The 15,195-nt window shown below is 37.4% G+C and overlaps 1 protein-coding gene across 3 annotated transcripts in view; it reads left to right on the top strand.

The window, feature by feature from the left end:
- PLPP1 (phospholipid phosphatase 1) overlaps nucleotides 1-15,195 on the top strand; it is a 64,674-nt gene that overhangs the window by 32,131 nt on the left and 17,348 nt on the right. For all 3 annotated transcript variants that reach the window (XM_087759755.1, XM_087759756.1, XM_087759758.1), the window contains exon 3: nucleotides 208-488. In XM_087759755.1, the coding sequence (XP_087615881.1) occupies nucleotides 208-488 (281 nt within the window). The remainder of the gene's footprint in view (nucleotides 1-207; nucleotides 489-15,195) is intronic.

Raw genomic sequence — 15,195 nt, 5'->3', positions numbered from 1 at the left:
TTTTTTTTTTTTTTTTCTTTTCTACATAAGTGTTTAAAGTTTGGGCATGGTTACTGCTGACTCTTGGAAAACTTAAATTTGCACCTTAATGTTTATAAAAAAAATTAATTCCTGAAACTACATGTCTGAGTATTAACAACAATAGAGTAATAACTTTCTTTTTAAGTTATTATCTTTCTTTAACTGTTATCCTTATTTCTCTTTCAGATCATCCTAGGAGAGACTCTCTCTGTCTTTTATAATAATTTGCACTCAAATTCATTTGTCAGAAATAACTACATAGCCACTATTTACAAAGCCATTGGGACCTTCATTTTTGGAGCAGCTGCTAGCCAGTCGTTGACAGACATTGCCAAGTACTCCATAGGTAGACTGCGTCCTCACTTCCTCGCTGTGTGCCAGCCTGACTGGACACGAATCAACTGCAGTCTAGGTTACATTGAGAACTTCTCTTGTCAAGGAGACAAAGCAAAAATCAATGAGGGAAGGTGAGTCTGACTAAACATGTATACTTGGTTGTAAGTTTCTTGGTTGTAAGTTTCTGTTCCTTAACCTGGGACAATGTGTTTAGTATTGCTACTGCATTTTTGTGCTTCTCCTAGAATAAATTTCTTGTAATGAATTTTAAAATTTGAGCCCCATCTAGACACTGGGATTTTTTTCTAGTTTAGGAAAACTTGTTTTATTAATGTACAGAAGAATGCATAAATTATTGTGTATTCATTTCTGCTTTTCTACAAAATGTGGGTGATGTTCAGTTTTGGCTTCTATTTATGTTTCTAAAATGTCTGCGCATCCCAATGAAGAGAAGAATTTGAAATCTGCCCTCAAAATTGGATATGGAATAGCAAGGAAAACAGTTCAGATTTAGAATAAAAGCAAATAAAAACTGCGTGTATCCATATAAAAATATGGAGAACGGTTAAGAGAATCACTCTACTCAGTTTTCTCATTATTAGGCATTTCATTACCTTAAATGCTTACCTGCCAGTTCAATTGCAGCAAGATAACACGGAAACAAAAATAAAGCATCTGACACATTGGAGTTTTGTCACTGTGTTATAAACAGTTTTTAAATGCTATTGGAAATGTTAAAGTACGTTCAGAATAATTTCTGATATTAGAGTTGCTTGAGCTCCCCAGAAGCTTAGTTTTAGAGAAACTCATTGCTGTTCTTTTTCCAGAAGACCTAGATACCCTCTTAGAACTTTTCTCTGTGCATGTGGTTTTTAAGTACACGTATGTAGTTTTTGCTCACTGTCCTCTGTGCTCATTTTCTCTTGTAGCATGTGTCCCCTGTGGATCTTACAGCAGCATGCATGGTATTCCTCAGCAACCACAGGAAAATGTTGCATATTGATTTGCTGAGGGACCAGGTCCAGTTCCAAGTCATGCAGTGCAGTGTTCAAAGGTGGCAGGAGCAGTTTTTATTTTGAATGGCTGTTGACAGTAGAGGAGCAAGTGCATTACGATAGATAGGCGGTATAGCAGATAATCCTAAAATGAGCAGACCTTTATGCACGTAATAAATAGACAAATTGGAGTTTGTTCTTTGAGAGATTAAAGCAGAGGAATGTCCTTCATGTGCAGCTTTTTGTATATTACTAATGCCCATAATTGTGCTTAGACTTTTATTTACTTATAGGTACTTATTTACTATATTTTATTTACTTATTCTAGACTATTCTAGACACTGATTATTGGATGGACTTTCCTTGCGTGTGAGTAGCCCAGTAGAGTTAGAATATCCACTAGTAAAGTATAGCTTTTATCTCTGTTACAGGAAATGTTTGGAGAAAGGCAGAGTAAACAAAGGAGGATTTTCATGAAACGTAGAAAACAAAGAATTTCTAAACAGCATGTCTGTTGGACTTTTAAAATGTTACTTTTCAAAGATCTGACTTGTAGTAGAACAATCTTAATAATTGAAATAAAGGAGATGCTACCTCCCCCAAGATAACAAATTGTCTTGGTATCTTGTCAGCTTTTGCAAATTTAGTGTGGTGAGTTAGCAGAACTCTTCGGAGTTTAAAAGAAGATAAAGTGGCAACTTACAACACAAGACGGGCGAAATACAGATTTTTGTTGTATATTACATTGTGGCATGGGTAAAATGTTTTGACTTTTTTTTCTTCAACTCACCAAAAGTGTTATTTTTATTATTCCACAACTACATGAAAAGATACTTGTCTAAGTTTCAAATGGAATGAGTCTTTAAACAAAATTGCACATCTTCAGGTGCTTTGTGAAACAGAATTGTGTGGCTTTCAGCATGACACTGTGGAGTCAAAATTCAATTTGGGCATAGCTCTGAGTCTTCAGTTGAACTTCTGCATGAGTCTAAAAATGTTTCTCAAATGTAAAGTGAGAAAAGGAGAAAATTTGAGTTGATGACTAAAATGGTCCTGAAATACAATTTTCTGGGTTTTGGGATGCTGAAAAACAGTGTTAGCTTATCCTCAAACAAGGAAACAGATTTTTTGGTGTATGAGAATAACATGGGGGAACAACAGCATAGCAATCACTTAGCTTTTGTTCTTCCCTGCGCAACTAGTGCTTTCAAATCTGACTTCTGTATTGGAAGCAAGATTTGTCTGTCATCTCTTAACTGATGAGCTGTTAGGTTTGTATTCTCAGCTACCATTTTGTTCCCTTTTTGTTGTCCCTGTTGCTCCCTAGAAGATGATGTAAGAGAGCTCTCCTTTTTGGTCAAAGCTTGCCTTGAAGTGATGACTTCAGTGTGAGCTCACCTGTGGTGCTTTTGCTCTCAGCTGAGTCTTTTCCATGCACAGGAAGCTGTAAACAAAAAGTAGGTTAGTGAGTGGTCAAAGAAGGGTAGATGAAAGAGGCACATTGTCCTGTACAGGTGGATGTCATGGATGCAGTGACCCACTAAATTATTCTGGGTTTCTTATGGAAATTGGGCCCTACACCTGAAAGGGTGGTTTCAATAATCTTAGGTCATGTGCCTACATACCTTACAGTTAATAAGCCATGAAGAAGAGGGAGTTTGATTGCAGTGAGTTTTGCAGCAAGTTGGAGGAGGTCAGTAGGCTCTCAAACTGTAACCCAGAGGTGAATTTCTGGATCAGTTGGACAAAATTATTAACTGCAAACTTATTACCATCTACCCTCATTTGCATAAAATAAATACGCAGGTAGAAATACCAAGAAAGAGTGAAGACAGGACAATCAATGTTGCATACAAAATCGTATGTTCTGAATTGAACCTATTATTCCTGTGTAGTAGTAGAACTTGAGGTTGGTTTTGAATATTTTTAGAGGTTCATGCTCAGCTCTACAGTCAAAAAGATGAATCTAATCTTGTTCACTACTTTTTAATTCATAGCAGGAAAACAATGCTTCCAGTGTGCACTTCCACTATGCATATTGTACTCTTCTGTTTTGTTCTCTCCTCCCTTCTCATCCCTTTTCATCATCCCTTCTCATAACTTTATACTTATCAAAACTATAAAATAGTTTTGGTATACAGCATCCCTGAGTAGATCAGAGCTCTTGGTCTGAAATAGAGTAAGTGGGTGTGTGTTGAACAGATTGGTGTAAGATGGAAGTCTCTAAAGGATACTTCAGAAATGGTACAGAAGTTAGGTAACGAACAGTTGTTCCCATTTCCTCCTAATAGTAAAACTGGAAGGTGAAACATTTGAATTAGTTTCTTTCTTTTATTATTTTCCACATGAAGATTAAGAAGATTAAGTAAACTGTGGAACTATTTGCAGTGCTGGGATGTGTAAGTTCATAGGTGGGTTCAAAAAACCATTTGAAAAAACTTCTAGAAGAATAAAACCAAAAAACAAACCATGTCTCTGGAAGCCTGTAAGTTATGGTTGGAGGCCGAGAGTGTTTTGAGCAAGCATCGTTGCTTATTTTGTTCCAGTACTGTTTAATGCAGATCTGATGTTTGCAACTCTTTGCATGTGTCCACTGTGTTATAACATGGGGGCATGGGGGAAAAATAATCATTAGTCTTTATTGTTAATCAGTAACAGTAGTATTAAAATACATGCTACAATACAGATCTGCTTCATCATGAATATAAACAAATGGACTTAAGCTTGGTTGTCTAAATTAATAAAGTGCCTGTGGGTTTTGATTAGTTTCAGTATGGTTTTACTTTCTAACCTGAGCTTGATAAGCTAATTCTTGCTGACTTAAGTATCATGTTTGCTCTGTATCATGCTGAAAACAGTCCTCTTCAGTTTTAAATAGCTTAGGTTCTCCTTGACAGCTTTTATAGTGCTTGCACTTTCAGTACTACTGGTGCTTAAACTAAGCTGAGATCACAATGACAGTTGTGTGCTTAATAAATCTCATTCATATTTGTTGAGATGCATGTGAGAGTTGGCATATATTACTTGAAAGTATGTAGCACTTGCAGATCTCTAAAATATGCATGGAAATCACTAGTTTTATTAAAAATTGCAGGTTAAATAAGTATTAGCATTAGAAACTGTGTACTTTTCTTCTATGTCTTTGTAAGACAACTCTTTCTTCAGGTAGTCTTTGGCATTTAATTTAAGCTGGACACGGGAGCTTGGTATGAGCTACTTCATGGCAGTTTTCTCAGGGTGAATGATTTATACAGAACTGCATTTTCAAGCTTTTATGAAGGTGTTGCTAGGTTTGATGCCAACTAGTTGTGTGTAGAACTTTGTAATATTGCATTTAAATAAATATTAAGAGTAGTACCTCAGTAAAGATGCTTGACCTATGAAGATGATTTTTTCCTTTGAGTATCAAAGAGCAAAGTTCTGCTTAAAGCACACAGTTCAGTAAGATACTTATTTTTAAGATATGGGCAGAAGGGTACAGAACTTTGTATCATGCGGTTCCTTTACTGGGAGACAGTGGTTTGTTTTAGTGTGTTAAAAAAGTAAGTTTAATATACAAGCACAAGTTTTAGTGTCTATGAATGAAGAGAGATCAAAGCCAAGGGGTTCTCCTGTCGCTGGTGCTAGCAATTGGCATGTCACTTTTAGTATACCAGTGTATACTTTAATGCTAATGGATTGCCTTTAAGGTACTTTCTTTAGCACCTATAAAGATAATGACTTGCCAAATGCTTGTTTCCTTTTTCAAATCAGCAAAGTAGGGCTCAGTAAAATACGTAGGTGTACTAGGCTTATAACCCTGATTGAATGGGGATGTGAACGAGCAGTCTCTACTAATCTCTGATCTCTTCGGCTTTTGCAGCTCCCATTCTTGTTCAATTCTTCCTTCTCTTTTGGCTTGCTACTGCTTACCTTTGCCTGACTTTGAGTTGGTTGGCAAGATACCCAGATTCCTCAAAGACGAGTAGGCAGAGAGGACACCAAAAGGACAGGTGATGACTTCTCCATTCCTTATTCATAGCTAAGGCATACTTCCCAAACCTGTCTGCTCTAGCCAGTCTGTGGCAGATTTTTCATGCATCCTGTTTGTTGGCTTTCTTGCATCTGAAAGAGTTAATAGAAACCACAGATGTTCAGCAGCAGGAGCTGTGAATTAATATTTTACTGTTCCTCTGGTGAGTGTACTTTGCTGTAGTTGCTGGTTGTCTGTCTGAAATGAGTTTGTAAACAGTGAAGCTTGAATGTCTACTAGAGTAATAAAGTAGAACATCCAGAGCTTCTGTTTCCCTCTAGTATATGAATTGTGGGATAAGTCTTCAACACTCTCAAAAAGCCTTTGTTGTTAGTGTATCTTAACACTTGATTGATCTGGAAGAATTTTTTTAGGCTTCTGGTAGGGGGAAAAAGGCAACTTTAAAAGCTATTTTAGTTATGCTTAAATGTATTGTACTTCAGGACTTAAAGATGGTGATGGAGTGCCTTCTAACTGTGTTGTTAGACTATACTAATATATTGTGTGGCGATTGGTAACTGGTTGCTCCCCGCTCATTTTGGCAGTCAGGAGTTGCTAATTCTACCTTGATCGCCTTTGTGCAGACAACTGTTGGTAATCCCTAGGTAGCAGGATCTGGAATCCAGGAGACACACTTGACCAGGCCAGCCTGAAAAGGTCAGTCTAAACTGTGTCTGTAAACCTGCGGACTGTCATCTTAAGCAAAGAATGGGTATTTCTTATTACTTGTAAAATCCAATCTCAAAGACAGTAAATCTGGATTAAATAAAGGTTCTGTCAGGAGCTTAGTAATGGCTTTTCTCTCCAGTTTTATAGAATTCTTTCTACAAGCAGGTAAAAACTAAAAAAAAAAAAAAAAAGGGGGGGGGGGGGGAAGAAACCCCCTCAAGTCTGCCCAGTAAAAAACACCCCAAACTGAACAAAACCTCCCCTAAAACAACAAAGAACACCCACAAACCAAGCTTCTGGTATTGAGGAGTTGTGTGTAATTGAAAGAACATTTGAATGACAGTCTTTTTTAGTTATCAAACAATGTAGCAGGTGCTATATACAGCTTACAGTATTTTTAGAACTTAATTTAGGATTGTGCTGTCACTTTTTTGTGTGTGTGTATATATATCATGTTATAAAGTTGGCAGCACAAACAGCACATTAAAGCCTTGGTTAAAGGTCAGATGTATTGCATCTGATACTATTTAAGCTTACATTTTATCCACAAAATGTTAAGAATAAATTTTGTATTGATAAAATTTTGTGTTCACATATAAGATCTGCTCCAAACTGGATTTCATAAGTCATAGATGTGTGCCTTTGTGATGGAACTTTATTGTCCTTTTGGACTGCAACTGGAAAATCTGGATTGAATTTCAAATCTGGGTAACTGCTGGGTCCAGCTTTTCTTTTTTTCAAAAAATATAACAAAATTTAGAAGTCTTCATGAATGCAGTTAAAAACTTTTTCACATTTTTGAAACTGAAATATTGCCACTAGTTCCATAACAAAGAGGTTTCAGTGTTGTACAAGGAGACAGTTCACATTTCTGCTCCTGAAAGTGGAGGGGGCAGTATTCATTAGAGCAAAAAAATGTATATAGCAAACATCTCGCCCCCCACTTTTTTAATGTTCTTTAAAATGGAGAAAGCAGAGGTATTACACACATGTAGCAATATTCTATAATCTTCAGGTAAACCAAGCAGCTTTTTTCATTCCAGGGTTGTAAAGTGCTTAATTATCATGCTGCTGCTATGAGGCATGGAACAGTTGCAGATGGGAAGGCATAAGCATAACATGTTCTTCCTCGATTAACACTCTGCAAAGCTGGGAGTAGAAAATAGGAGTTCAGATCCTTTCTCCAGGATGTGAGAATATAAGTCTAAACAGTCTTTTGACAGATTAGCGCTTTAAGGAAGCAAGTTTAGCTATGATAGCAGATTTCTAACTAGCCAATTAAGAGTGTGTGTGTGTATTATGCATGTGCATACATACTATGTCTTGCATAACCTCTGTTTCTGAGCAAATAGAAGGTGGTGCAGGTGATCTACAAATGAGTACTGACAGTGGATGTACTTAAAGTGGTTGCCTTAATTATCTTCTGTAGTATGTATCAAAAGGAATTTGCTGTTAAAACTTCTTGTAGCTGAAGCTTGAGTCATGTTGTAAATCAGTTCTGAGGACATGCTTTAATTTTTCAGAGCCTTAGAATCAAATTAGAACAAAATCATTTTTTATTAATTGTTCCCAAAATCCATGTTCTTCCTTAACAGGACAGTTGAATATAAAGGAGGAGGAACAGAGCAGTGGTGTGGGTGTTCAAAAGATGAACTGGATGCCAGCATGTTTATTTAGGCTGCTAATGCCGTCCTCTTGTAGTCATGCTAAATTTGGTTGCAGCGTGCAGTACAGGTTGCTGACTTATCCTATTGCTTTAACACTGGTTAAACTAATTCCCATCAGCACATATTCTTGTACAGTGTGAAGTATTTTTTTTTTCCCACGTGTAATAGTCCTAGGTGTGTGCTAAAGGGCTCTTAATCTACCTCCTCAGGCTTCCTGAGTTTATTACAAATTTTTTTGGATGCAGTATTTATTGCGTTTTTAGCTGAGCAGTGCAGGTTTGTCATAATAATGCAATCACTGCTTTCTAGATATTTTTGTTAGATATCACTTTTTAGCTTTTTTACGGAGTATTGATGTTGGGGTGGGACCTCAAATTTCAGAATTCTGGGTTTGGAGGAACACTGAAAACCTGGTGACTAGGGAGATCCAAGAAGCTGTCCTTTCTGTTTTATTCATCAGCTCACTAAGCACATACACAAAAGTGAAACCTTTGAAGCTGAAGTGGTAAATATTAAGCCGTGTTGTACAAGTCTAGCTACTTCAGAGGCACCCTGTGCAGTCTGAACTCTTTTAGGCTCCAAAGCAGACTTCTGCAACTGGTAGGGATGTGTATGTGTGTGTGAAACACTTCCTGAAGTTGAATTTAACTTTGGATAGTTGAAGGTCTCTAATTTCAGTCTGCCACTTTGTTCTGTTTGTGGTGTCAGATAACGCAGCTGTTAAGTTTCATAATTATAATTTTATTACTAATGTACAGATTCATATCACGAGTCAGATGTCTAAAGGAAAAAACCGTTCCCTACTTCAGTTGATGTATTGCTCCCATGCTGACTGCAATCAAAACAAGCTGTGTGTAGTCTGCCATTGCAAACTCAAAATATAATCTTCAAAGAAGTCTTTAGGAAATTAGAGCTGACTGTTTTGACCTTGATAATTATTTCAACACAGTTGCCAAGGTGGTACCCTCTGCCAATCATTTGCCGGGAATTTTATTTCAGCGTCGTTTAGAGCTCTTTCGTAGGTTATGCTCATGCATGCAGGTTGAGTGCAGTTGAATCACTCAGAGCAGTTCCCGGTAGCTAGGCACCCGTGCCAGACAGCTGCTATGGGACTAACCTGCATAACTTTGTTTTGAAGTTCAACCAAACTTTTGAAACTCTTACGTTGTCTGTTCTATGTTCAACTTCAAAACTGTAACTGTGTTTAAAAAAAAAAACCAAAAAAAACAAAAACAAACCCAACTTCATACATTACTTACTTCCATTTTAATTAATACTTTTGTTTTCCCCTGTTTCATTAGATAGACTTTGCAGTTGGTTTGCTTTGGCGTTTTTAAACCTAAGCCAAGAGACTGGACATTTGCCTCAAGTTAACCCATCTCTATTAAACAATCATTCCTGTCTCTCACTCTCCTTCCCCTTCTGCTCACCCCCCTGCCTGTCTCTCAATACTGGGAGTATTTCTATGATGAAGCATTATTTTGCATTAAAATAACTTAGCTTGTATGAAATGCTCAAATATTTTGTTTTGAGACTTCTTAAAGCTTTGTCAAAAATCAAACTGCACTTAATGATTCAAGCATAACTAAATGGATTACTTTATCTAATCTGGGAGTTTCTAACAGCACCATGAATCAGAAATGTTTCTAAAGCTGCTGCAGACTTATTAACTATGTGTTTGCTAGGGGCATACTGGTATGCTGTGTATAGCATTGTGATTATTTCTGTTATGGAGCTTTTAACCTGTGAAGTGCTCTACAGTACTGAAACTTACATGTTCAGGAGTTTTCATCAGAGGCTAATTCAGTAGTTTTCACTTCTGAAAAGATATATGCAAAAAAAAAAAAAAATCTTAAGGAGCTTGGATACCAAAACAGTTAAAAGGGATGAATGGGATGTCACATACATGTACTATTATTCAGATGGTGCGACTTTTTCCTTAAACACTGCTTCTCACCCTTCTGTCATTACTGTTATTCAAGATGTAACATGACTGATTTGGCAACACTTCCAGTTCTAATGAAGTTATTTACCACTTCTGAGAATTGGAACTTAGTCAGGGCACCTACACTTAATTTTACATGGAAGGAAAAATCTGAAATATGGTAGTGAATAAGAGTCTTTAAATATTTAAACTTTTGAAGCTTCTGGGCTGCAATGGGTGATGGAATGGGGCTGTACTTGATCTAGAAGCATAAAGAGCTGCCTTTGCAATAGAAACTAAGTGGCAGTAGGGAGAAGCGAATCTGAAAGGTGAACATGCTGTAACCAACTGAGATGCAATTCTGCAATCTGGATTGTGTTTCTGATCATTCCCTCCTTTGCCCTAATGTGAATTGGTCTTTCTCAGTGGTGATGGATAGCATTCATTTTCATAACTGAAAATAAAACTCTTCACCCTTTAACGGTTTTCAGAAAAAGCTATGCTTGCAGTCTGTCCACTATTTCAGTAGCTTATCATGCTTAAGTTCATTGGAATTCAAAATTTGTAACTTGTGTTTGGTACACCTTGAAAATTATTTGGAAGCCAGATATGGCTAATCAAGCAAGTAGATGCATCTTCTCGTACTTGGCAGAATTTCACTGATTTGCAAAGGTTATGTCCAAGTCAATAGAAGGAAGAAGTCTCTTCAGATAAAACTTTGGACATGTGTATAACTTGTGTATTGCTCAAACAGTACCGTAGGAACTGAAATCCCCTTAATGCTAACAGTTCTCCTGCTGCCTCCCTTCCCTTTTTCCCCTTTGAAGATTATAAAAATCTGTTGGGCAAAGGGTTCTGCAGACTTTTCAAGTGCTTCATGCCCAAGTGGTTTCTTAGAGGGAATAACAATAAAATCCTTGCTTTAACAGGGATTATCTTTTTTGTTCTCATTCCCTTTATGTAAAATGATAATAACACTCCTGTGAGTCAGAACAGTATTATGTGGATAACTTGTGCAGACATCGTTAATGGAACAGAAGCCTGTAATCTGATGCACATGAGAGCAAACTGTTAGTCTTTAGAAATGTTGGTGTGAGTCCCCCTTGCTGCTATTTTCACTTTTACTCTTTCCTGAGAGGGGATTACTAGGAAAGAGAAGTAAACAAAGTTCTGCTTTGTTTTCTCCTATTGGAGGAGGCTAACTAGAAATGTAGTGGAAAGTTAGTTTCCTTTTGTGTGTTCAGTTAAATTGAGTGACAAAGTCAAAACTGACAAAAGAGAATTTATGGAGTGACATTGCAGCATGCCAGTTGGTTGGACTTTGTTCTGAGCTCTTGATATTACAATGTTTGTGTGTGGTACGAATGCCAGGAGTTGGTAACTTCTTGCTCCCTAGATAAAACTTTGGAATATTTGGAAGTTAAACGTGCAGGTTGACTGCTGCTCATTTGAAAAGGAAAAAATAATAGGGGGATGAGATTTTTCCTTACTGGTTATCTTACAGTGAAGTTTATTCCGGTAGTAGCTGCTGGTACAAACTGCTGCTGACAGATGCAGAATTAGTTAGCTAGCTAACTAGTCATTGCCCAGTTAAATTGTTCTATCAGTGTGTAATATTTCTGTTTAAATAGAACTTACATGATATCTGCATACTTGTATGTATTGTGAGATATCTCTTAAATTCCCAGAGGGGGGGGAAAAAACCCCAACAAATTATGCCAGCACAAGTTTTTAAAAAATTTCAAAACCTGGTCAGCCTTACAGTGAAGGCAAGCCTTGTAGTACACATAACTGAGTAAAACCACTTCATGTTGATCTGGGCTTGGGAAAAGGTTACTTTATACCCCTGTTTCTTGCATTGCCTGCAGGGCTTGTTTCGAAAGGGTGGTGGTGAGGAAGGTGGTTAGAAATTAAAAAAAGGTTGCGTATTTCTTCCTAGAACCTGCTTAGATCAGTTTTATGTCAGTAGCATTAGCAGGGAATTTTCATTTGTGTAAGATATGCATATGGTAAGAGCCTGTAAAAGCAAAAATGTGCAATTAACTGTTGGCAAAAAACTGGGCATAGTCTCATGTGTATGAAGTGTCAGCATTGGTGAAGTTTTCTCACTATCTGGCACTACTTAAAGTAGAGCTGGGTGGATCTACCCCTCACCCCAAATATGATTAGGGAATTGGGCAAGACACTAATTATTAAGTCTCATGTCGAAACACCTTTGTCAATAAAATTGTCCAGATGAGGATTACTGAATTGGAAAGACTCTGGCAGCTTTTTTCCTCTCTGTAAGTGTAAGGCTTTGTACTTACGTGTGGATTTAACTACTGGCAGAGAAGGAACAAAGTGGAGAAATTGGGAATACTGTCTTTTGAAAATCAGTTTCTGAGTAGTTGCTGATATTATTAAAACAGATGAACTGCTGGTGCGTTTACTTAAACATTTCTTTGCAATAATCACAGAGGCACTTGATTTCAGAGTCCTTAAACCTTTCAACCCGCACTGATCTTGAAAGTTGTACTTGTGCAAGTCTAGCACTTGAAAAAAGAGCAGGTGCTGTGACATGTTGATTGCTGCATGCAGAGAAAACTGACTTTAAAGAAAATGGTGCTTCAGCTTAAGCATAGGACTAGCACTTTAAACCACGTCCTCTAGAAATATTTCCCTGACAAGTGTGTGGAGCTCTCTGGCTTACTCAACACAGACGTGCTGAGCTGCAGCTCTGCCTGGCACTTACTCCCTCCAGATCAATGGAACGGGTAACACGAATGTCAGTGGAAGCTTTGAGTCAGACTTGGATAATCCAGAGAATTTGAGGATAGAAAGGACTTCCTGGCTAATCCAGCGGGTGTTTTTATTTGCTTTGATGTTGGAGTGTGCATAATGTTTTGCTGGGCCTCCCATTTTTCTCTAAGGGATCACTCCATAATTCAGTAGTTATATTGGGAAGATTGCTTTATCATTCAGCCTCTGTTAGGTTTATTGTGGCACCACAAGATATGCTTTCTTCTGGTTTATCCCTTTCTACTGTCATTTCTAACACTTCAATTTCTCGCCATTTAATGCTCCACTGTGCCATATGTATTTAGCTATTTCCTAGCCTTGTGTTTCACTAAGGCTATTGATTTCCCTGTCACGCTCCTGCACTTTGCTTAAATGTTTCTGCATATTCAGGTGTCCTTACAAACATATTATAGGGAGAGATGGCATCAAACTTGTTTGCTGAGCTCCAGTGTTCAGCAATTCACTTATGAAATAATGTACTTCACAAAATACTGCCAAGCAGAACTTACTACTTAAAACATGGTCTTTCGTGCAAGTGACAGTGTAAGACAAATGATCCTTTTACTTGCTGTGTGTTATGTTCTATTTTTCTACTAATTGAAGAAACAGTACCTTCTATCAGGTGGGCTCTGCTCCCTTGGCCAAGTTGCCTTTGTGCATGGAAAGGAATAGAACAGAATGAAATGGTTGTTGGTGTCAAGTCCTGTAAGGCAATCTGTCTTAGGCTTGCTTATCTGGGATTAGAAATCCTGGCTAAAAGGACTGAGTGGTTCAGTTCAATTATGCAGACTTACAATAACAAACTGTAGTGACTTCTTGTAATCAGTCTTACGGCAACTTTTTTAAGGAAATATAGCATCTTTACTTTTGTCTTTACCATAAACCATGTGAAATTTGTGGCAAAGCTAAGTTTTAGGAAGGGTAAACAGCCCTTAAATTACCTTGTTTTAAGACCTTTTTGAGATGTCCAGCTGTACTGTATACATTGGAAACTGAGAGTATACTTTAGACCTCAGCTGAGACCTGAAACTGGTTTCTTGTTACTGCTTAAGGCATTCATGTATCTTGGTAGCAATATATTGGCAAGTGGAAATAATTAAAGCTTGTGCTTTTTCCTGTTAAAATGAAGCCTTGTTCCTCCCATCAGAAGTGATCTGTGAGGTAGGTATTGATGGAGTAAAAGGCATGAATCTCTGCAAAGCTGTTCTTTCGATGTCAGACTCTGCAATTTTGGAAAGAATCAAAACAAGACTTTGTACTTACCAACTCTATTTCATGACACTACAGTTTCACTGGATACTGTTCTAATATTCATATGAAAAAGATGTCCTGAAATCTTATGTGCAAATTCCTACTGGGATAATTCAGCCTTTCCTTCATTGGTGAAAGGTAGGGGTTTTGAGGCTTGTCTATACCGTTTTATTTATAAACGTATTTTATTCTAATACTTCTGCCTTCTTGGTACTAGTAAATACTGGCTGGTTTTTTTAATTAAAAATGTATTTATTTTTGAAATGATGGCTAATGGCAAGCCAACAGTTGCAGCATGATCACAAAGAAGCCTGGGCTGTGCGGCCGCTTGACTGGTTTGATAGACAGGATGTTCTCCTGGCTTTGGGAAGATGTTTGCGTGCTGTGGAATCATTGGGAAACTTTTCCATTGTTAAACTTAGTGTTTGAAAGGGTTTTAGTTTTTTTATGTCTGTTTTTTAAAGAGGTCTAGAGACAGCAGTATTGCCAAAGAAGTTGCACTGGGATTGCACAGTGTACAAGTTGGATCAATACCTTGTCCCAGTTGTATTTCTGGCAATACTTCACGTGCTAAGCACGTTTTCAATCATGTACAGCATAGTTATCTGTGCCTGATGAGAACGCATTCAAATTTTGTAATCTTCAACTTGGAACAAGGCATGTTACGTTGGGCTAATACATTCCTAAAACCAAGAATGCCAGTAGTCAACAACACCTTTAAAATGATATAAGAATTCAAAAATAAACTTAAATAATTGTGTTTATTCCCTGTCTCACTTATTAGCCTTCTGAATTCCTTCAGTTGGCCATCGGTTACCTTCAGGAATTGTAGGAAACATCTTATGGACAACAGGAATAGCCCCAAAGTCAGTGGATAAAATATTGGCATAGGAGCCAGGAATTCCTTGTTCTGTATCGTCTGTTCTGTAGGACAGCGTGCTTTGCTTTCGTGGCTCAGATGACATGCTTGTCCGAAAGACAGAGCTCTTCCAAATGCTTACTGTATTGGCCTGCATAGGGGACTCTCGCCCAGAGGCTTTAACTAGTGAAGAGTTAGAGTACTAAAGTGGAGAAGGGATATCTAGCTAAAATGTAATCTTAATGGTTTTGAATTTTAAACGTCTGAATATAACACATTGTCAATACAGTTTTTCTATTTAAGAACTGAGTTAAAAAATACCTGTGGAGATGTGTGTGAATATATATATACACACATTCACACATACACAAGTCACCTTACTCTTTTCAAGATGGCTTATTTAGTATCTCTGAAACTGAAAACTATTGGCAGTGCTTTGAATCAAATGTAAACCAAGAACTCTAAAACCTATGGAGGAAACTTACATTGTTTTTTCTGATTTCTGATGCAGTTTCTTAATGTTATACATGCAAATTAATGCAGGAAGTTTTGCAGTTTCACTTGTGCACAGGATGTTTTATTGCCTTCTCTGTGGTATTTGAGTAGTGAATGTTTAACCCAATTATCTTACTGCACATCAGAGCTGCCTACATCAATCTTGGTGCAAAGAGTAGAAATGTCTC

This window comes from Nipponia nippon, unplaced genomic scaffold (genome assembly GCF_047370975.1).
Source record: "Nipponia nippon isolate SJK-2023a ecotype South Korea unplaced genomic scaffold, ASM4737097v1 scaffold_20, whole genome shotgun sequence".
Classification (NCBI taxonomy): Eukaryota; Metazoa; Chordata; class Aves; order Pelecaniformes; family Threskiornithidae; genus Nipponia; species Nipponia nippon.
Note: the sequence above shows the minus strand (reverse complement) of the source record. Positions and strands in the feature narration are given on the sequence as shown.